Below are 24,643 nucleotides of genomic sequence, written 5' to 3'. Positions count from 1 at the left end.
GCTGTAAGTTTGGTCAAATGACTTCACCTTGGTAAAACCATGTGAACTGCTCCTAATGACCCTCTAATCCATTTTATGCCTAGAGACAGCACCAAGGGTAAGTTGTTCCATCATCTTTCCACAGGTGGAGGTGAGGCTGACCAGTCTATAGTTACCCTGGTCCTCCTTCTTACCCTTTTTGAAGACTGGAGTTACATTTGCTTTCCTCCAGTCCTTAGGCACCTCTTCTGTTGCCCACAACTTACCAAAGATGATAGAGTCGCCTAAAAATGACTTCTGCCAGCTCCCTCAGCACCTGTAGGTTCATCTCATCAGGACCCATGGATTTATTGATGTCCAGATTGCTTAACTGATCCTTAACCCAATCCTCATCAAGCAAGGCAAACTCCCCTTTTTTCTTGACTTCCTCTGGGGCCTCAGGGGCCAGCCTCCAGCAGTATAGACAGAGACAAAGAAAGCATTCAGTAACTCTGCTTTCTTTGTATTCTCTGTCACCAGGGCACCCACCCTCATTCAGCAGTGGGCCTATCTTTCCTCTACTGTAGTTTTGCTTGCAAAGTATTCAAAGAAGCCCCTTCTGTTGTCCTTGGCCTCTCCTGTAAGGTTTTATTCCCAGGAGGTCTCAGCTTTCCTAGTTGCTTCCCTACATCCTCTCAAGTGGCCAGCCCTTCCTTCCATCATCTGTAGACTCTCTTCTTCTACTTGATTGGAAGTGCAGCCAGTTTCCTCTTTAACTATGTGAGTCTCCTGGCCCCCTGTCTTGATTTCCTATCCATTGGGATGCTCTGATCTTGAGCTTGGAAGAAGTGGTCCTTGAATGTTAACCAAGTATCTTGGGGCCCTTTACTTTCTCGTTCCCTGTCCCATGGGATTTCCCCTAGCAATTGCTTGAAAAAGTCAAAGTTGGCCCTGCTGAAGTCCAGGGTCATGATCCTGCTAGGTACTCTGTTCCTACTGCACAAGATCCTCAACTCCACCATCTCATGGTCGCTGCAGCCAAGGCTGCCATCAACCTTCACTGCTTCAACCAGGCTCTCCCTGTTAGCAAGTACAAGATCCACCAGAGCTCCTCTCCTTGTTGGCTCATCTACCATTTGCATCATGAAATTACCATCAATGCACTGGAGGAACTGGACTGTGAATGGCTGGCTGAGTAGGCCTTCCAGAAAATATCTGGGTACTTAAAATCCTCCATGAAAACCAGGGCTTGCAACTGTGAGGATGCTTTCAGCTGCTTGTAGGAGGCCTCATTACCTTCCTTGTCTTGATCAGGTGGCCTGCAATAAACACCCACAACTGTATCACCCATGCTAGCCTTCCCCTTAATTCACACTCACAAACTCTTAACTTGCTACTCATCCACCCCTGGATGGAACTCAATACATTCTAGTTTCTCTCTTGTGTAAAGAGCAACTCCACCACCTTGCCTTCTTTTCCTGTCTTTCCTAAACAGGATGTAGCCATCCATGACCATATTTCAGTTATGTGAGCTGTCCCACCACGTCTCTGTAATTGCCCCCAGATCATAACCCTTTGACTGCACACAGATTTATAATTCCTAATGCTTATTCCCCATACTATGTGCATTGGTGTATAAGCATTTCAGAGAGGAAGCTGAGCATTTAGTTTTCACTATTGAAGGGTGGCAAACCTTCTGATTCTCAAAAACGCTAGCATGCTGTCCCACAGGGGCTGGGCTACTACACCCAGGGGCCTCACTAGCATTTCCAGTTACATCACTCTCCCCACTCAAACCTAGTTTAAAGCCGTGTCAATCAGACCCGCAATCTCTTGTGCAAAGACCCTCTTCCCCCTCTGAGAAAGGTGCCTCCCATTTGGTGTCAGCAAGCCTGGTCATGCCATTGTCAAAAAAGCCAAAATCATTGTGGTGACACTGGCTACAAAGCCACCTATTAATGAGCACTCTACAGCTCTTCATGAAGGCCATAGAAAATATATATGGGATCCATTAAGTGACATAAGAGAAAGCCTTAAGAGAAAGCCCCATGCACTCTGCTTAATAAAGTACTCTATTCCTGAGATCAGCTGTTGTAGCAGTATTAAACATAAAGTGCTTTTTAAACATAACGTGCTCTTTAAGTTGGGTCATTCTTTATTCTCTTTATATACATTACACATTATGTATATATGTATGTATGCCTATGTGTGTATGCAGCTGAAGCATGTAAATAAACTGACTACTTTAGGCTGCCTCTGCCAGAGCGCTTAGTGGAAAACAGCGTAAGTTTCCTTAAGATCCTTTGGCAAGCTCATGTTTGATTCAAACTGAGATACTTTCTCACCTTCTGCAGAACTGCAGACTCATTAATGGCTCTATATTGCTTATTGAGTCATTCAAGCATACACGGAGCATGCTAGATTTCTTCCTGCTATCTCCTCCTCCTTAGGTTATGTAAGGACATTATTTCATTTTGCAAAGCTTGCTGCTTGCAAAGATACTCATGAATATATGTTTAGTGGCAAACATGTTTGCGCTTTCCTCTGTTCCGCAGTGCTGACAAAACTCTCAAACAAATGGCTAAAATGACTCCTCTCTAAGCTGAAAACAGAGATAAGTAATTCTGAGGGATTTTAATCTCTAAGTTGGGAAAACAAAAAGAATTAAGACTTTTTTATTTAAAGCCGATGACTTTTAATTCTGTTTTATTTTAATAGTTCATCCTGTAAAACAGAATAAATGCTACTGTTTGCTTTGTCCTATGGGCAATAAATAAAACCTCAAATTTAAATAAGTATTATCCAAACTTTATTCACTATCCAAATATTATTCACTTTGCCTTATCTCATCTTGTCACAGGTAATATGCATAGCAGTGCATTCAAAGATTAACAAGGAACTGATGTCTTTTCTACAGGCTTCTAATCAGGGTTTGGTTGCTGACAAACATGTCTGAAAACTATGTTTTTAAAAGCTAGCAGACCCTTTCAGCTGCCTATTTGAGAAACATGCCTGCAGTCAGAATGCCTGACTGCTGCCACTCAATGTCATGGGGGATGATGCCTAGGTGACTTTCTGCTACCATCTAAGCAGTAACTTTCCTAATTTAGTTCCATGGAATTTTCATAGATGATGTCTGCTTCAACTTAAATGTTAGTGCTTCTCACACTGTGGAGAAATTGGCAGGTGTAAAGCCATTCACACATTGCCATTAAACAGTTTTCCATGCCAGCAAGATCAGTCCTAAAGGTAAGAATTTTACTCTCCTAAGATACTCTCTCACTAAGCTGCACTGGGCTAATAGCTCCAGGCAAAGCATGTCTCACATGGCTGGTTTTACTCTTTTTCACTGTAAGATTTCACCAACAGTGTGAGAGGGTACAACACTCAGTTTGCAAAATTCCTGGTTTCAGTTACACAGGAATGAAAAGAGGGAAGAGTTGGCTAAACTTTGGGCATACTGAGCCACAACAGTCCCCCTGGACTAGGTCACTGCTAGATAGACACCTCACAGAGCATCTCCTTCTACTGCCTTTTTTATCACATTATGGAGTGATATCTCATTATGGAGGATGTCTCATTCCTGTGGCCCATGAGCAAAAGAGGATCAGAAGAACTTCACAGCTTTGTGACATTAACACTAGTGTATCTGGATACCCTGGTCGTAGCTTGATAAGAGCCCAGGGACTAAGGTGATCCTAAGCTTTTAAAAGAATGCTAAAGGACTAGGAAAGCACTCTAATGCACTTCCTGTAGCTTATCCAGTTGTGACTACTGAAGCACAATAGCATTCAGTGAAATACACCCATGTGTTTCTGTGATGTTATCCAAGCCTGAATTCTATCTCTCTTGCTTGCAATGCATTTTTATTTTTTTTTAGTTTACAGCAAAACCTAGTGAATACACATTTTTGCATCCTGAAAGGAGATAAGGATGAAACACACATGAAATAATTAAATAGCTTTAGAATAGGCTTGTATAGTCTATTGCTATTTACAGTGTTATAAAATGCATTGTTTACCCCAGCAAGTACACCACTTACCCTCAGCATAGGGCCATTCTGGAACACATGGGGTTCATCACAAACCACACAGTATTCATTCAATACTGGTATCCGCTGCTCAGCAAATTCAATAGTCTGAGAACAACGAAAATGAGAGTAACATCTGCTTAAAAATAATTAACAGTCAGCTCATGCTCCACAGTGTTTCATAAATGGGTAAGATATGACACCCTACCTGCACAAGAAAGCCTCGGTCTCGTACTGGAATGCATCTTCCACCATAATTTTGCTGCAAGGGAAAAGTCGAGGCAACTTCAGTGTTGATAGGCTAATTATAAGGGAATGTTAAAACATTTTTATTTTTTGTGTACAAATATGTTAATGAAATGACTTTGCATCTAAAAAGATCTCTTACTTGCGTAACCCAGCCATTACAAATAATCAATCCTTTTAGTGTTTTCTAAGTGTGGGATAGATTTTTACCATTTCTTTTTACTTCTTAAATCTGATGAGATTTTGCATCTCAGCAACTCAAAAACTTTAATCTCAAACGGAAACACCAGTGCCTTCACACCATTTGAACAAAGCGGTGTTTTGGTAACTTCCATTACATTTTAACCGTGTGCTATCTACCCAAATGTGGGCTATCTGCTTAGGCTTGAAAGACTAATGTAACTCTCAAAAAGGCTGAATATATTTTTATTTTAAATTTACTAAGATCTCACTTCTTACACACTGTGCTAAAAGATCTATGTGCTCAGATGCCACTCAAACACTTTCTGCCTATTTCTTTCCACATGCAGAAACATAAATTAGAAAGAATTCTGTTAACAGAAGTCAGTAAGGTACAAAACATCCTCTATGCTGGAATCTGCCTCAATCAACCCTTCTTTTGAATGAGTCAGGTCACCTCCTTTTACAGCTTTCTTTCCCCCTTTTTTAAAACAGGCTTATTTACTTAAATTTCTCTAACTGCTTAATTGGGAAACCTTTTCCTTTTTTTCTCCTGGGAAACAATCCTAATTGTATGAATATATAAGACTGAAATACTTTAGCTGAGAACTAAAGAGAAGTTAGGGTCCCTATTCATCACTCCCACATTCCACTGACTTAAAACTGCAGTTGGGCACTTAGTCTACCCATGAATCTGGTGTCTGCATATAAAATGTGAAATGGACTGTTGATGCTCTTCTGCTAACATCAGTCAAACTGCACTTCACCATGTATGTGATGATTTTCCCTCAAAGTAAATGCATTCTAGCAATAAATTACTGGTAGTTTTTATAGACTGTCAAGTAGGGTTTGCATGTGTTCCACATCATCTGATAACATCAGTAATGAAACCACTTAGTGAACTCTTCATTATCTTATCAAAATCAATGGGAGTTTTCCTATTAAGCTTAGGAAAGTCTTGCTATGTTAAGACATCCTCTGCTGACTCAAGAAAAAAGGCATCTCTACAAGTAAGAAGTCTGTTCAATGAATATTGCTGTGCAAATTACAGCAACCAACCACACAGCACGTATACAAACAACTTCATGACAGTACATCACTGCTTTTAGATCCAATGCGCATAGCTCACAGCTTATTAAACTAATTTACCAGGAGACATGGTACACTCAATGTAATTTAATTACTGACAATGCACTACTTTGAATATATGTATGGCATTTCAAGCAAGAATCAGCTTTTTCTTCCTAAGAACATCAAGATGCCATCATGCTAAGGGAGTGGAAAGGACAGCCTCCTAAGTCCCTTTCCCCAGATCTAACACAGAAATCAGAGAGGTGCCTTGAAGAAATGCAAACAGACCCATTCTATCTTCTAAAGTATAGAAGTCATCTTTAAAGAGGCAGAAGAATTACTTTTGAGTGCTCTTTCTTAAATGTAATGTGTGCTACTGTTTTTTTCCTAAACCATCATGTCTCTGGGTAAAGAAAGCAAGCCACTGTGGACCTAATTCCTTCCCGAACTTCCAGCTGCCACCAGCATGCTTGATGGTTAAGCCTTTCACAAAACACAAATGCCCAAGAGGTGAGCTGAATCATGACTGCACTCCTTCTGCTTCAATGATGATCATAGATGCAAAGACCAGGAGAGGTGACCTGGTGCCCAAACAAGCTAAGGGATGGTTACTTCCTACGCAAAGCAAATAGTGATATCAGAAAAGACCTGTGTGATCAAGCCAATTTTGCAGCCTAGAAGTGCACACTCTCCCTCCTTCCTGCAGCAAGGAAGAAGCCAGGAAAGGAAGTGGTTGACTGAATTTTCTCATGGCCAGCAGCTGTACATTGAGATATATTCAATGTGACATGTAAAATCTCTGTGTTGACTTAAGCAACTTCTGGTTTTATAACTTAAATATAAGTGCATCCACAGTAGTTTAAATTCTTAAAAGCTGACTCCATTTACCTTGTCTTCCAATATATATTACATATATCCAATATTTTCACTAGCATATATGTCCTAAGTATTAATGCCTTTGCATAACAAGCATAACAACATACTTGGAAATTAATAGGAGGAAAATGAGCAGAATAAAAAATTATTACGCACAGCAGCTTGTGAAGGTGATGATGAAGATGGTGTTAAGATACCAATAAGCCCTGAGGTAAGAGAGAGCCTCCTGCTCTCTGCTATGGTGGACTCCTTGAAAGGCTCCATTTTGGATGATTTAGGGGCATTGGAGTATGTCTTGCTGAGTAACTTGTGATTCTTCAGTCCATCCAGTTCTTCCATTCTAAGATTACTGGAGTATGACCTGCTTAAAAGTTTGTGGGGCTTCAAGGTGCTGTTGTGCTCACATCGAGGATCCCCAGAACACGACCTACTTAACAGCTTATGGGACTTTAAAGTGATGCACTCCTCCTGCTTGACAGCTGCAGAGCAAGAACGATTCAACAGTTTGTGCGACTTAATAGTCTGTTCAGTCCTAGGGTCACTCGACAATGAGCGGCCAAAGGTTCTGTGAGATTTTGTGGCACACATATCCTCCGCCTTCACTGTGCTAGAGCAAGTCCTTCTCAGTAGCTTGTGAGTTTTGGAGATGCCATCCTGTTCTGACTTCAGTTTTGATTTATTTTTACCACAGCCAGGTGGAGGATAACTTGGCGACCTTAAAAATAGAGAAGTTGAAGTTAGGGAATAATTAAAATCTTGTACAAATCAAGCAAGAACACACGTATGTAAAAATTTTAAGTATCACTTGTCTTTATACAGTTCACTAGTTATAAACACAGTTCAACATTAAAACAATGTGCAATTTTATGTAGGACTAATTTTCCAATACCAAATAAACTCCTTACTCCTATTTACACACAAGTTCATTGAACAAAATAAAACAGCTAACAACTTCAACGAAAATTAGAGATATATTCTTACAGCTCTTTGTAAAAGTCTGCTTCTCCAAGCAGACCATTTATTCAGGAAATTCTCTTTGAAATGAAACCCACATATTTCACATGAGGTTATAATACATTTGCCTTATTGAAATCTACCTTTCCTGTGTAAGAAATCATTATGGCATGATCCCAATAAAGTTATTGTCTTCTGGACACAGCATAACTAATTTTATGTCCAAATCCAATGAAAGATATAATGAGTAGTGAAACTCGGAGGCAGTTAACTGAATTTAATTCAGATGAAATGAACATTATTTTAAAAACACTCATAATAATCCGTGTGCTTTGTGGAAGAAAATTTTATGCTATTTTAGAGAAATTCTAGCTCTGGAACACTAGAAATGAGAATGTGAGGGATGTCAATTATGAAAGCATAAAGTAAAGAACAAAAGGCTCTTGTAACATTCACATGAACTGTCATATTTCTGTAAGGTTCACATTTACCTGTCCTTACAAAGCAAGAACATATAACAGGTATGCTGAATCTTTTTTCTATTCTTCATAAAAAAACCCAATCTTTGGAGTATTTTTTAGGCTTGAACAGAAAAGAAGTGAAACCCCAAGGGGAGAGGCTGGCAGGTTTCCCCACCCTGTTAGCAAGAGGTTACATCAAAAGATGCATGTGGAGGCTGCTGACTCATAGTTGCAGCTGTTGGATCACTACCACACTCCTGCAGACAGGAGGTGAGAATGGCACTCAGGGAAGAGAGAGGATCCCTGAGTTTGGGCTGAGCCGTCTTTGGACAGGCTCTGCAGCAGCAGCAAAATCAAGAGGAAAAAGACTGAGCTGTCTTTGGTACACCCTTTCAGAACAAAACATCACTTTCTTCTCCTACCTTTGAAAAGGCAAATAATCTTTTGACATTTTTTACATTCCTCCCTTCTTCAAGGATTGCGATCACTGTACTCCCTCTCTTTTTTTATACACAGAATTTAGAATGGCAAAATGCATTGACAAGAAGGAATGTTCAAAGAAGCATTCAATTCAAATTCACAGAAGGGGTGATCTGTCAGCCCTCTTCATAGGCAGCAAAACATGTTATAGTAAATAGCCACATTCCTGAAAGAGGTAAAGTCAGAGCCTGATTTTACAATTAACAGTATGAGTAACTGGAAGAAGTCATAATGAATTCAAATTAACTATTCACAAAGTACTTCTTATATAAATAATGCCTTTGTTCCTTGAAATTCTGCATCTGCATTTGATGTGGTGAACATTAATGCACTCAAACACTGTTAGTGTTCCATTAATGACCATTCTAGTTTTTAAAAATATACACAGCTGTGGAAAGAACAGCGAGAAAATAATATTTTTTAAAAATATATACATTCTTCCTATTCAAGTATCAGTCAAATGCTACCTACCTACAAAGACGCAAACACAAGTTAAATACAATTATTTTGTTTCCAATTCTAGTTTAAACGTGGCTATTTCAGAGAGCAGGGCACTGAAATGCTCTGCCTTCAAATAGTCTTAGAAGTTGCAGTAGTACCTAGTTCACTTTCGATGTCATGAAAGCAAGGACTGGAAACCTATGAGGTAAGGTAAAAATAGAGCACTTCTCTGTGGAGAAAAGTCAACACTTCAACTTGTGAAGTCTGCTGTGGATTTTGAACAGGATATGGTGTTAACAGCTCATTTTCCTTGCTATTACCTGCGCAATGTAGAAAAGATGTGCAGAGGGGATTTCACCTTTTTGTCAGAAATCTTCTTATTGTGCGTACAATTAGATTTCTCTTTGCAGTTCTTCCACTGTTGTGTAACAAATGTCTGCATGATTCTGCAAATTAGGAAAGAAAAGAAGATTTTCTTTTCCTAGCCAAACACACAGAACGTAATACTCAGGTTTATCTGCTCACCATGGAGATGCAACCTTCTCACTCTCCAGGTAGAGCTTTTCTCTTATGCATGTGGACTGATAATTGGCTGTCTCAGCTTCTCAAAAATGCTTTTTTCCTCATATAAAACTATTTTACACAGAACTCTTATTGAGAATATGGTCTGTATAAACAACCACTGCAAGATTTATGCAGGTACACAGACAAATTCAAAGGCATTGCTTCCAACTATAGGCATCTGTCTCCCTGGTGACTACAGAGGTAAGCTACAGCCTCTACATCGCTCAACAGGAGGATGTCCTCCTAAGGCACAAAAGTAATAATGTTGAACACTACACTACTCAAAGAGGGTTTACACAGAAGACAGAGCCAGGCATCGCACAGAGATGGACAGCAAAAAGACAGCAGTTACAAGTTGTGGCAAGGAAAGCTAAAAATTATAAAGGCTATAAAAAGAAGACATCCACGAGAAGAGTGGCTAGGTACAATAGGTTGCCCACAAAGGCTGGAGATTTCACAGTGCAGCTGTTCGAGACTCAGAGTGAACTAATCTAATTTTGAAGTTAGTGTTACCTGGAGCAGGAGGTTGGACTAGGTGACCCCCAATAGCTCCTTCCATGTCAAATTACTCAGTAAGTCTAATCTAGCAGTTGGGGTCTTTGAGTGATGAAGTCAAAGTGGAAATTGGTATAGACTTTATGGAAAATGTAGTGATTCTTCAGAGATTAATATCCTGTTGCCACAACCATGTGGCCATGAGGTTCATGGGCTTTCTACTTAACTTAGATTTATGCAAGTATGTCCTTGAACATGTCTTACAGGAACTTCTAGTAATTACCCCGTGCACAAACCAGAGGCAGTGTAAATACTGAAATCTTCTGTCTGCTCATGTATGAGGAGCTTTTTATTTTTTTTCTCCCAAGTCATGAACAACAGAGATTTTAGAAACATTGCTTCATTTTTAAGGTTACAAAAATGCCACACTGAGTTTCTTTAAACACTAAACAGCAAAATACTTTTTTTCTTAAGGGATTCTTAATGTGGTAATGGTCAGATATTAAAGCCTATACCCTTGTCACTTTATTACACCTACATAAGCATATGTGAAAAGATGGCTCAGCAAAACTTTATTTAATTGAATTCTATCATGACCACATGAAACTGCTAATTCTTTCAACTATTCTTCCTTCTTGTCTTCAAAATGCACATGGCCTAATTCTAGAGGCCACCATGAAAGCATAGCCCCCTTAGGCTATGCATGATGCTCAAAGAGACTACTGCTCCAGAGGCTTCAACATCTAAGCAGAAAAATGAAATTGAACATTCCTAGCTACAGTCTTTTGAACTTTTTCAGCTTACTTACTAAATTGCAGCAAAGTGACAGAAACTGTGGTAGGCAACTATCAAAGCTGAACTTAAAAACCCAAATCCTGTTCTTTTTATTCAGAGAAAACAGGTTCAAAACACTTTGATCCAAGCAACCTGACAACCTGTGAATTTTACACTACTTGATATAGTCCAAGAACTAAGAAGAGTAATAGTTGCCTAAAAACAGAGGTCTATACTTTTCTAGACTTACTTTTTCAGTTGATGTCCCAGCCCAAATCTTTCTTTAGTAGAGATCTGAAATACATCCACAGTTGGCACTACAGAAAAAGGAAATATTGTCGATATGTGAACTTACAGCAATAATCAGGAACTCATGACCATATAAGTAAAATTTAAGGACCCTGTTCTAGCTGAACCTTTACTATAGACAATGCCAATGAAGCATTGGTGAAATCTATGACTGTTATGAAATGAATTGTCATTTTTGGAATATCAGACAAGATAACTTGTAATTTTACAAATGAATATTTTACAAATTTAATTCCCCCAAAAGTATCTCTTCCCACTAACTTTAATTATAAAAATATGTGTTTGTTTTTTTGTATTATGCAAGTACTAGAGAGCAGCATCAGATTACATGTATGTGGACTGGTAATTTATCTCAACAAATCTCTTAGACATTTTTCCAAGTAAGTAGTTTTTATACACCACAGTTCCTGTGACTATGCAGAAAGCACAGAGTGGAATAAACTGAATTTATTAGCAGCTGGGTTTTCCTTCTGAGGGTGTTTTAATACAAGATCCATAATCCAGCAGGCGGCCAGTCACCAGTGGCGTCTCCCAGGGCTCAGTTTTGGGTCCAGTCTTGTTCAATACCTTTATTAATTACCTAGATGAGGGGATGGAGTGCTTTCTAAGTAAGTTTGCAGATTACACTAAGCTGGGAGGAGGGTAGGAAGCCTCTGCAGAGAGACCTGGACAGGCTGGATCGATGGGCTGAGGCCAATTGCATGAGGTTCAACAGGGCCAAGTGCTGGGTCCTCCACTTTGGTCACAACAATCCCATGCAAAGCTACAGGCTTGGGGATGAGTGGTCAGAAAGCTCCATGGTGGAGAAGGAACTCGGGGTGCTGGTTGACAGCCGACTTAACATGAGCAATCAGTGTGCCCAGGTGGCCAAGAAGGCCAACAGCATCCTGGCCTGCATCAGGAATAGTGTGGCCAGCAGGAGTAGAGAAGTGATTGTGCCCCTGTACTCAGCACTGGTGAGGCCACACCTTGAGCACTGTGTGCAGTTCTGGGCCCCTCACTACCAGAAGGATGTAGAGTTGCTGGAACGTGTCCAGAGAAGAGCTGCCAAGCTGGTGAAAGGTCGGGAGAATAAGCCCTATGAGGAGAGGCTGAGAGAAATGGGATTGTTTAGTTGAAGAAGAGGAGGCTGAGGGGAGATCTCATTGCTCTCTACAGCTACCTGAAAGGAGGTTGTAGGGAGGTGCGAGTTGGGCTCTTCTTCCAAGTGAATAATGACAGGACAAGAGGAGATTGCCTGAAACTGCACCAGGGGAGGTTTAGACTGGATATTAGAAAGAATTTATTTACCAAAAGAGTGGTTGGACAGTGGAACAGGCTGCCCAGGCAAGTGGTGAAGTCACCATCCCTGGAAGTGTTTAAAAGAAATATAGATATAGTGCTTAGCAGCATGATTTAAGCACTGAATGGTTAGATTACTTTATGGTTGGTGGATTTAGATTGTGGTTGGACTTGATGATCTTCGAGGTCCTTTCCAACCAGGATGATTCCGTGATTCTGTGCCTGATATATTAATTCCAGTGGCCAAGGGTTACCCTGAATTTTCTGCAACACCTGAAATAACTGCCAGAAAACTGAACATGTACAGGGTTCACAGCTCTCAGTGTTACTGAAATCCTTTAATAACATTTACTAGATAGAAGTGGCAGATGGAATCCACTACTTCTGGAAAGAGCCACAGGTCCTCAGGGAAGGACAACAGCCAACACATATTACAAGCATGAACAGATTTTATACTTTGTATTACATAAGGTGATAATGACCACAGCAAAATAAAAAAGGAGCAAAAAGAAAAAAAAATGGGGTTGGTTCAAATTTTATTAGGAAAAGTAAATAAGTATTTTAAAATCTATATTATTCTGATCACTCAGAAAGCCAGATTTTATTCAGAATGTCAAAGTTTATCCTTTCATTTCACTTTAATAAATTAAATTTTAAAATAAAATATATCTAATCTTGCCATCCAATTTTACTAAGTTCAAAGCCCTGTAGATACTCTAACATTATTATTCAAACATAATCTCAACTTTTAAAGACAAAATCATTATTCTTTCAAAATGCATTACTGATTTGATTAGTGGTAGCAATGTCTTTAGATTATCAAATTTAGGACATATAGTGTGGAGGAATATTTTCTATGAGAACCATCATACCTAGACCAGCAATCTTAAAATCTGACATCTAGATTAGAGGACACAGCTTGGTACCTCCACAGGCTGACTCATCCTCATCTAAGACAGGTTTCTAAGGCATATTGGAGAAACTGCCAGAAGTATAATAATGAGACAAGCTATTAACTAGAAGAACAACTATCTAAAATCAGGATATTACACAGCTACAAGGTGGTATAAATATCCCCCACAGAGCTTTGGTGTATACCACATTTCTGTTTTTTTTTATCAATCAACAGAAAGTACTACAGGAGAAAAAGACATAGGATAAAGTCATGGCCCAGTAATCTCAAAACAACATTATTTAAGGGGGAAGAGGAATTCACAGAGAAAGAGTCTTGTTAACACAAAGGATGGTTGATCTCTTTCTCCTTTTCTGGTAAATAATGAGATGGCTGCAACAGTAGCTGAGCTCAAAACACCAGCAAAGCACTTGCCTCTGGCCCTGATCTTGCTTTTCTCAGTACTCAGGCACTCCCACAGCCAGTCACCTGCTGGACTGGGAACTGAGCTTTCCATTTGAATCTTGTCAACAGCGCAAAAGACATCTTCTTGTTACTTTTTCATTTCACTAGATAATTTCTTACTGCATGCTCATTCTCATGCTTCACTTCCTCTTATTTGCTGCACTTTCTTACTTTTAAATTAGTTAAATTTCAAAACAAATATTCTGAATACTAACACTGCTACATGCTAGGGAAATACATATCATAAGATCTGCATATTTACAAAAACACTGAAGCTATAAAACAGAAGCATAAAAACCAAAGTCAGGAAAAAAAAGTACATAATGAAATGCTTGTTTGAATGAACTGAATATTGCTTTATAGCTTATAGTTAGCAGCGGCAGGCAACATACCCTATAAAAATAGCTCTCTGGGACAGATTTTGCTAAACATATTATGTCTGGAAATATCTATTAAGTTTCCAGAGGCAGAAAATTCTCCTGCAGATACAAGTCTTGAACTGACAGCTTGCTCCAGAAGACTTCAAAGCCAGGCAAGTTATGATTCAAATTGCAACTTAGCTCTGCCTTTCCATTGTAAAAATATATCTGAAGTTGATTCTTGCATATGAATGTTTCCAATTCTTCAAAATCCATTGATTCTTCAGGAATTGGACCATTTTTACTCTCATGAGGAAGCTTTACTCTCTTAACAACTCATCCAAATCTACAAATTCCAAGAGTTCACACAGTCTTTTAGAATTCAGAAACTCAAACGGTAACTATCATGGCTTCACTCCTCAAAGCTATGTGAAAAAGGACATATTGTGCTGCAGAGGTCTGTGTAAGTATACCTTATAATGGATATCTCATTTCCAAAATCAGGAAATTATATTAGAAACTGTAGATCTTTATACTTAACTTTGGTTCCTAGAGAAGCAGTTGCATTTCAAAGGGTATCAGGAAAAAAACCTCAAAAAATCAACTTATGAAAGTTCAAATTAGATGCCCATGTCATTACTGAGGGCCTAGCCATGCCAGCGTATGTTACCATGATTTCAAACCAGTAGGACTGCTCTCAGCAGTAGATCTAAGCATATGTAGGGTTAAAGATTTGGCAGTGAATGAGTATCTGTCACCTAGTACATGGTTCAGACCAAGACACCATAACAGGCACATGAAGAAAACACTTGACTTACCTGGGCCATTTAAGTACTGTGTAAGCGAACAGTGCAATCGCACTATTATAGGCTCTGTGCGAACTACATCCCAAGCCACAGCAATCTCTTCCTAGTTCAGGACAAAAACAAAACAACAGACAGCATTTGCCATCATGAGGAACTGCTGCATTTTGTCAGTCTTCCTTAGGGTTGTTATAAATACTAACGATTCACTCAGTTGTGGAATATCTACTCCAGCTTTAAACTTGAGCCTTAGGATAAACTATTGCCTGCTGATGCCTCTAAGAGCAGTGTTAGAACACTTACCGTTGTTGAGTATGCTCACTTAAACTGAGCACAGGTTTATACACAACACTACATCTATGGTACAGGCAGACACATTCCTATCTATTAAAAGATACTGCTTGAAAGCTGAGAAGCAAAGGAGCAAAGATAGAAAGGAAATTCATACCATAACACAGGGCAAAGGAAACTTCTGCTCCCTAAGAATGATTAAAACAATTCAAGGTACAATGAGATTTTCTTAAATTTAGAAAAGCCCAATAATTACTATCTTACATGCTGTGCTGAACTGAGAATATGACATATCTGTGCACCAGGTGACAATGCCACCAAGAGTGCTAATTATTACTCTCTATGTAGAGGACAGGAAGTTACTGCACAGATGAGGTGAGAAAGTGTGGAGTAAATGACAGCATAACTGTTGCAGAAGTCATGCTGCCAGTCAACAGCACCACTGTCTTGTGTCTCCTTTGCCACTCAAGCCTCTCCCTAATCAGCTGCAGACGTTGAGGAGCACACAGTAGAGCTCCAGCCAAGATCTTCTTCCCTCCAGGACTCTATGAAGTGCTTTCATCTAACTAATGTCTAGGATAGAAAAAAAGAAATGTATTTCATTTGTATCAGTTAAAACATTTACCATTCAGAAATCTTGTTTGAAAGGAAATACACATGCAGTAAAAAAAGCCTACAAAGTATTTTAACAATGTGATCACAAAAGGAAAAGGAAACATTCACACTGAATAGCAATCCATAATGTGACAGTCACTTATGAAGATCAAGTCTCCAAAAAAGGAAAGTCTCAGTGGTTGTCTAGAGAGTCTGACATGTAGCAGAATTAAATGGGTATTAATGTTCATCAAATAAGTCTGTGATTAGATTACTTACATCAAGAAAGCTAACATCAATATGCAGATCAATATCTACATCATCAATGGCTCCATATTCCCTGAAAGGAAAGAATTACATTATATTAGAGATCTTTAAGATACTCCTTAGCCCAGGAGTACTTATGACAGGGAGGCTTTTATAAAGCATAATCTTGTCTGTAAATCAGAATGGTTATAAAATACACACTTACATAGATTGGATCAATATTCTCAGAGTGTGACTGTCTGCCGCAATTAAACTTTCTTTCACTGGATCTTGTTTAAACAAGCAAAATCTTTTTTCCTGCTAAATCCCTCAAATTCTCTATGCTGCTATGTATTTTTGTTTCATATATTATACAAATAAATCAAGAAAACAATAGTGGTTACATGCTGCTCCTATTTATGATGAAAGAAAACCACGGTTAATTTTCAAAAGTGTTTTAGTTTAAAACAGCCAGTAACCTAAGGAGAGGCTTGAGATAAATCACTGAAGACAAATATAACATAGCCTAGAGGGTGGCATATTATACCAGTGGGATTGCTTCATACATTCAAGCATTTGTTTGTCAAAACATAAAGATTGTCCTATAATGTGCTCAAGGCAATAGTTAAATCATTTTATCTGTTATGTGTTGTATTTCTGGAATCCCCAAGGTTCAGCTTTAACTATGCTCACAGGTGTTCCATTGCCAACTAAAAGCTTACATTTAATGTTGACTTTTCTGCCTCTTATTTTCTGACTCATTCTGATTGCCCTCCACCAACCTACTTGAAGATTTCTGAAAAATAGGGCTAGAAAATACTCATTCGTACACCTAAATAAAAAATCACTTTCCTGCTCATTTAACTTACTTAAATGGACAATACTGTAAAAGTACAATCACTCCCCAATTTTTCACAGATTAGCTCCTACTTGTCAGTTATTTTTCTTTACACTGCATTTACATGCTTGTTTTCACAGTGACTGCCACACTCTCCCATTAAACTAGACTAAGTGCACAGTAGCAGCTGAGCATAAATAAGTTGAAAAGGCAATTCTGAAATGCAAAAATATTTTTGTGGCCATAACCATCTCCTACACAGGTGGCCTCTCAGCTGACGGTAGCACCCAGGTGACACAGGACATGCCCTAATCTCTTGTGAAATTTTTTTGGAGGGGAACCCCTTCAACCAAACCTCAGCATCCCAATGCCTCTCTCTGTTAAGGGCAAATCCAAGGTCTCTCTCCAAGTCAGATGCATCACACATGGCACACACAGGACAGGTAAATGGCTGGCCAGGGCTGTGTTACCTGGAGTTCTCCCAGCCACTCTGGTGGCTGGTCACCCAGAGCTACATGTACAGGCACTTGCTTACCTCCTATAGCTCACTGAAGTCCTGGTTTAGAAAGAGTGAAATTTTCCACCAACTAGCTCAGCCACTATCCTACACAACAGTAGCCTCCCAATTTTTTGTGAATTTTCCAGTAGATCCAATGAACGTATTGTTATGAACTCTTAAGTAATGTTTATGAAGACAAGCTGGTGTTGCTCATGTGGCTGAGATTCAAAAGGCTATGAAGAAGCATAATTTCATAAATTAAACAGAAACATAGTTGAACTAATGATAGAAAGAATTATTAGTGGAAGAAAGGATAAGATAAAAAAAAAGTTATAACTAGTGGAATTTCCATACTCACTGAAATCACTCTGCCCTGACTCCATTACCTTTCTAGAAAAACGGATTTTAGACACATGATGCTGACTCTAGTTTTACTTTCCCAAGCTGAAAGCCAAGAAGAAATCATGTTTTGTTCCAGGACCTGCCATTTATGATCTGCTGCCTACAACGGCTCCATGAACACATCTTGATTTTGAAGTTACCAGAGGTCCTCTGTCTGTCAGTGAATAAGCAGTGTAAATGCAGTTCTTACAGGGGGCCTTCTCATTACTTCCATGGCCAGATTTCAAAGAGCAGTGGTGAAAAGCATGCAGGTACAGGAATTTCACTTTTACATGTACAGCTGACTCTGTGACAGCAAGAGACTATTAAAAGAGGGTCAACTTTGTAGGAAATATGCACCTTAGTGGGTGTCACTGTCAGACAGACTTCTCTCTCCACAGAGAAGTGGAGCAGCAGGAGGGGGATGAAACTGAATGCTTAATGCTGTGTTTGTAATTTCCAAGAATTTATGACTATTTTTAACTGCAAGAGAGTGGAAGAAGCATTCACACTTTCCACATGCCAAAAGCAGTCACAGACACCAATTTCTACTACGGTGAGCTCAACAAGATAACAATGTTTCCAATGAACCAGGTGATCCACTAAATTAGATGCATTAAAGCTTCTGAAAGGTTACAGACAATGTTTCAATTTTAGGAAACTGAGGGAGCCTACTATCAAGCTATTCTCAATTTCATAGTTAGCAGGTTGGCAACTAAACATTTATCTCATTTGTTTCCTAAACCCAAATACAACTATTCAACTGCAGTTCCTTGGGTCTTCAAAATGCAATGAAATTTCAATTTAATTTGAAAAGGTGTAGCACACCATAGTTGTAGTCATGCTGTATCTTAGATGAAAGTTATAGAGCTTATTGTTTAAAGTTTAATGGGAATTGTTACTTGCAATATATGATGTAGAAGGTTACTGTATGTTCTTTGTTCTATCACTTGGTTGGTATGAATTCTTTCTTTGTAATACATCTGACAGGTCTGTTACATCTTGTCTACCTGTTATTTTTTATTAAATTATCAAGATTGCATAGCTGGATCACAAATGTATAAAAAATGTATTAAAACTATCATACAGATATGCCCTGCAGCAGAATCATACACATTCATATAGGCCCAACACAATTTTTGTCTAAATACACTTTGCAGTCCATCTCTGAATGAAGTTACACCACTTCCCAGTGTAGCATATTTTGGGTTCCAACAATTAAAAAGCTTTTCTAAAATCTAATTAAATTCTTGCTTGTTGTTAACACAGCTAGTTTCTTATTGTCTTCATCCTAACAACAATAGAGAACATTTGATCACCCCTCTTATCTACAAACTTTTTTTTTTTTTTAAGAACTGTTATTATGTCTTATCCTTCTCTTTCTTCCAAACTAGACAAATTCAATTCCATTAATCTTTCCCTAGGAAAAACATTTACTAAATCTCACATTATTCAGAGGTGGGCCTGCGCAAACCATAAGAAGTTCAACAAGGCCAAGTGTAAGGTCCTGCACATGAGTCAGGGCAATTCCAAGCACTGGTTGGGCAGAGAATGGCTTGAGAATAGCTCTGAGGAGAAGGACTTGGGGATGTTGGTTGATGGGAAGCTCAACATGAGCTGGCAATGTGCACTTGCACCCCAGAAAGCCACCGTGTCCTGGGCTGCATGAAGTGTGGCCAGCAAGTCAAGGGAGGTGATTCTCCCCTTCTGCTCTCCTCTCATGAGACCCCACCTGGAGTACTGTGTCCAGTTCTGGAGCCCCAAGCAGATGAAGGACATGGAACTCCTGAAGCAAGTCCAGAGAAGGGTCATTAAGATGATCAGAGGGCTGGAGCACCTCTCCTGTCAAGGCAGGCTGAGAGTTGGCTTTGTTCAGCCTGGCGAAGGGAAGGCACCAGGGAGAATTTATAGTGGCCTCCCAGCACCTGAAGGGCCTACAGTAAAGCTGGGTAGGGACTTTTTACAAGGGCATGTAGGGATAGGACAGGGGATAACTTCTTTAAGATGAAAGACGGTAGATTTAGATTAGATATTAAGAAGAAATTGTTTATTGCAAGAAACTGTGGGTGCCCCATGCCTGCAAGTGTTTAAGGCCAGGCTGGATGGGGCTTTGAGCAACTTGGTCTAGTGGAAGGTGTCTCTGCCCATGACAGGTGGATTGGACCTAGATGATCTTTAAGGTCCCTCCCAACCCAAACCATTCTGTGACTTTTTGATTCCTCTTGTTCACACCCAGAGCAAAAGAGATAATATGATTGAAAATTAGTTTAACAAGGGTCTAGAATAATGCCAAGTAGTAATTTTCAACAAAATACAACAGCCCAATCAAATACTGACTGAATTGCAGAAGACAATTATGTTTCAGAACAGGCTTCCAGGGCTTGTTTGCAGCACAGCCATTTGTATCAGCACTCAACCACAAAAAAGGAAAAAACAATGCCAGCATTACTGCTATCCAGCAGTGCTCCTCTCCTTTGCCACACAATACACAGAGAATACCAGAAGAGATTCGTGCTTTGGCAGTGAGGGAAGGTCCACATGGAACTAAATCTCCAAAATGTTCAAAATTCCATAATATGGAAGAGTCAGTGACATACCTGAGAGATACTGCATTATGTCCATAGATCTCTCTCACTGCTGTCAAATCAGCCTCCAGCTGTGGGTGCTTGTGAAGTTCTCCATCATAGCTAACCTACCAGAGGGGGAAAAAAAATATCCTATGAGTTCTTATTAATTTCATTACTGGCACCTGACCTAGGCTTGCTAAAGTTCCCCTGCAAAATATGCTGCATGAAGACTGCTTAATGCCATGCTCAGAAGGGACACTGTGTTGATAAGATGAAACACTGAGGTGGGCTAGCTCTGTTAAGAAAAGAGATTTGCAAAGCAGTGACTTCTGTATCAAAACTTATTGAGGGTACCAGTTCTGTTTGTGTGAAGAGAAGATGCAAAGGACTTACCCTCTCTCCTGTCTTGTCCTGAGGTCAGTTCTAGGGCACTTATGCATTTTAAAATTTTGACATAGAAAAAGAACCAGATCTTCCCAATCATATAATCTGAGTCCAACCACAACAAGACAAAGGTATGCTCCCTCTTGCTTATTATCATACTCTCATATATATTAGACAGAGAATAGCTTAGGTTCAACAAGAAAAGCATGAAACTACTTTATATACAAAGTGTCTTGGCCTCTAAATTACATTTTTACTCTACTAATTTGCTATATTCCATTCACCAGTGCAATGACATCAGATGAAAAAAATGCCACTTTTTCATTTTAAGTATTTTACCAGAGATGGTGTAACAAAACCTTTATTTAGCCATTGACCCCGTTTTTTTTAAACTCTACACAAAAATTGGAAACAGTTATGTTAGTGCTTACACTGTAAAGCAAAACTTGGTGAGCTGGTTTGGCTGGACTGCATGAAGTCAAAATAACTAATATCCTCCTATCTTCTACAAGGACCAAAATACATCTTTAGGCTTGTAGCAATCTATTCACTGTCTATTACTACCTTCTCGTTACAACACATGCTCCTGGTTGTGTGAACCTAATTCCATCTCTTTACAACAATTAGAATGACAGCAATTCCACAAAAGTTAATGAACTCCCTAGATTTTGACGTTCATAAATGAGAGTAGGATTTGGCTTGTACTTTTGACAAATTCAGAGTAACATACAAGAGAGTGTAATTTATCCCTTTAGACAGCCACATATATATGTCCTTACACAGGAATTCTTACAGAGAATTCCTGCTATTGCAGAACCATATCTAACTGCAATACTGTTTCTTCCATTTGTACATTCAGATCTGAAAGGGACCGGTTCTGTGATACTTTCAGCCTTGATATCTAGAGATAGACATTTCAATCTAATCAAGTAAATTTAAATAGAACTGAAATAATACTCAGCTAATCCCTTTTTACATGTGATTCTTAGCAAAGAATAATTTGATTATACCTAGAACTCTTGAAATGTAAGGCACAGAACTCAACATAGCACAAACTCGTGTTCATCAGATATATCAATGATATTCATGACCAGAAGGTACAAGCCAAATATCCCTCCCTTGCTTGGACAAGGATATAAGAACTATTTTTCAATAGAAGAGCATGGGAAGAAAACCTTTATTTTATTTTATTTTATATTTTTTCACTTTAGGTAGAAGAAATCTAATCCTTTTTACATGCTCATTACTCAAAGATGAGTTATTTAAAGATGCCTAAGTAATTGCTGTCCTGCTTCCAGGGAGAGCACAGCAATAATTTCACAATATCAATATAGTAAATATCAGGAACAGTAAAATCCAAAAGGAAAATTACGCAGAACACCAAACTGCTGAATATAATGCTTTCTCCAATCTGTTTTCTGATGGTAAGAGGTTTTTAACTCAAAAAGGAAACAAACCAGTGTTCTGGTAAGTTATAAGACCACAGTATGGTATTTTCCATCCCTGAATTAGTGCCACAAACATGCTGTTGCACACAGAAAAACTGCCAGAGTTTAGCATTTGCATGTATGTCCTGAAGCAGAAGAGAGAGGAAGAGGGAGAGCCAAAGGCAGTATTATTACTGTTTCTATCTCCTCATTTCCAAACGTAGAAGATAGTGATTCAAAGCAAGTATTAACAAAGAGTTTCAGGGAAAGTAAATATAAAACCTAAGATATCTGATAACTTCACTGTGTCTGAAGGGTCTGTGTTTAGAAGCCTCAGTTTTTAATCTGAGACCTTATTCAGATTATTTTGTCTCACATAATGACAAAAGGTTGCATTTTTAAAGGAGATTAAGTGATTTACAAACTTAAATCCCATTGAAAATCAATAAGACTTAGGCTATTGAATTACTCGGCTACTTTAATGTATTTATCCATTAAATCCTTAGGGAGGATTACAAGCAGGTGCCTAGGAAGCAGACAAACATTTAATTTATGACCAAAACATCGTATCTTGTTTTCACTGCCCACCAAATGCCATTTCCCATTGACAATGGTCCTTGTTTCATCACCAGCTGCTCTCTTGTCTTTTCCAGCTGTAACTACTTAAAAATGTTAAGAGTTATCCCTGACCTCAACCGTTCCCAACTGTCTCGCACACTGTGAAATATTAAAATAATAATTTATTTTTTTCTAGTTGTATATACTTTCTATTATGTCTTTTTCTCCTTAATTTTGCTTTTTTGAATATTCTATACACAAAGCACTCACAATCATCTGATTATTTTTATTGCTGATGTAACTGTATTTTTTCCAATTGAAATTCCTTCAATTAAAAGTATTACCTTAAAATAAAGACAATATATATAATATATATAATGTAGCTTCCACTTCAATTACAAGGCAACTAAGTTCTAGCTAGTATTGACGATTACACAGATCTTTTATACCTTGTAAAATTATGTACTGCTCTCTGTGTTCATATCTCGTAAGCAGTGTGAATACATATTTATTAATTCGGGCATGGGCAGCATCCTTTACCAAACATTCTAGAGCCATTTGCTACCTTTTCCTTCACATTGAGGTTACTGCCCTTTCTGCGGAGTTGAAAAATGGAGCCAGTACACAGCACTCATCACTACAGGGCAAAATCAGAGCACTTTGTCCTCTCAGACACTGCTCTTTGCATGGCAGTATATGTACACAGTCCTCTCCAGAACTCTGTGGGGCTGTAGGAGTTGGAAGCTGAAGGCAATTCCTGTAATCATTTCTAAAGTGAACGAGTCAATACCCCATGTCAGTTATTTCTGACACTGAAAATACATTCTTTCAGTTCCAGCTTCAGTATAATTTTTAATAGATTTTTTCATAGGTGGGTTTTTTTGTTTGTTTTTGTTGTTGTTTAAGAGTAAAGCACTTCAATGTGTTTTTTATGTCCAAACCCCACCAGGTTTTTTTGCTCTGCCAGGTAAGAGGTGCAGTGATGTCCTGTTCATGAGCAGCGCCCCACACCCTCTTTACTGACCCACCCTGCTTAGCCAAGGCACAGGTGGCTTCAGTATTAAGGCTGAGGCAGTGAGAATTTTCAAAAACAGCCATCATAATCCATTGAAATGTTCATCAAAATAAGCAGTTGTTATAACATAAGCAAGAAATCATTCCTATGGGGCAATAGTTAAGACTAAAAAGATATGAAAAATCTGAATAAAGAAATTAGCACAGTGATGTGCTTTATTGACATTTGAAAAGGAAAAGAGATTAAGAGATTTTTATTTCCCAATATATAGCAGAATGTAGTAATAACTAATTCTCCTGAGGGAACAAGAAGGACAGATACAGAACAGTACATTCATCTAAAAATATGCAGCGTTTCTCAAGGTGAATTTAACTGTAGAGCTCAAAAAAAGAATGGACTATTACCTAGACCAAAATTGTTTTCTAATAACCATTTTTACCATTAAATTACAGTGCTTTACAAAATGGCAATCCTCCAGAAGGAAACAGATTTGGATCCAGCCTGACTTCCCATTTGTATCAATAAGCTATAAAGATAGCTATAAAGAGACAATATCTGTTTCCTGGAAGTAAGCAACTGGCTTCTGTTTTCAAATGTTCTGAAGCATACTTGCTTCTTCTATTCTTACAGCTTTGGAAATGTCAACAAACTAATATTATTTTAAATTTAATATAATTATACAGTATTACAACTATCTTTGTTATACAATCCCATGTCTATATACATGGCATTCTATCAGATGTTGAACAAACATAAGAAATTAATTATTATCATACTTTAATACTGGAATGAACTACCAAATCTTTCAAATATTAATTTATTGAAACTTGTACAAAAATCTCCTCCATTACCTGTCCTCCGTAATAAAATTCTTCTGAATCATTATCCCCTTCAGAGTCTTCTTCAACTGTGCTGTTGTGCCGAGACTCCTTAATGGAAAAGGAAAGTTAACAATGCCATGAGCAATATGCTTATCTTGCATTTATAGTTCTAATTATAACTACAGGAATTATGCTTTTATAAATAAGCTTGTAGCACCCTTTACTGAAAGATCTTTTAGTATCACTTTCCCAGAAGAGGGGGCCTAGGGGCCTTTTTTAAGAATAGTGAAATATCAGACAAAACAAGCACTTACTAACTGGGTACATAAAAACACCTTGAATATATTCTGAAGAAATAATACTTTAGCTACAGATACAGTGTG

General features: G+C 38.5%; 1 protein-coding gene across 1 annotated transcript in view; it reads right to left on the bottom strand.

The window, feature by feature from the left end:
• PARP8 (poly(ADP-ribose) polymerase family member 8) overlaps window positions 1-24,643 on the bottom strand; it is a 123,006-nt gene that overhangs the window by 35,467 nt on the left and 62,896 nt on the right. Inside the window, exons 6-14 of the mRNA XM_051643034.1 lie at window positions 24,291-24,368; window positions 20,086-20,180; window positions 15,804-15,864; window positions 14,655-14,745; window positions 10,781-10,847; window positions 9,018-9,143; window positions 6,518-7,076; window positions 4,197-4,250; window positions 4,001-4,096 (exon numbers count right to left, since the gene is read on the bottom strand). Of these exons, the coding sequence (XP_051498994.1) occupies window positions 4,001-4,096; window positions 4,197-4,250; window positions 6,518-7,076; window positions 9,018-9,143; window positions 10,781-10,847; window positions 14,655-14,745; window positions 15,804-15,864; window positions 20,086-20,180; window positions 24,291-24,368 (1,227 nt within the window). The remainder of the gene's footprint in view (window positions 1-4,000; window positions 4,097-4,196; window positions 4,251-6,517; window positions 7,077-9,017; window positions 9,144-10,780; window positions 10,848-14,654; window positions 14,746-15,803; window positions 15,865-20,085; window positions 20,181-24,290; window positions 24,369-24,643) is intronic.

Source organism: Apus apus, chromosome Z, assembly GCF_020740795.1.
Source record: "Apus apus isolate bApuApu2 chromosome Z, bApuApu2.pri.cur, whole genome shotgun sequence".
NCBI lineage: Eukaryota > Metazoa > Chordata > Aves > Apodiformes > Apodidae > Apus > Apus apus.
This window is presented reverse-complemented; position numbering and strand designations above follow the sequence as displayed.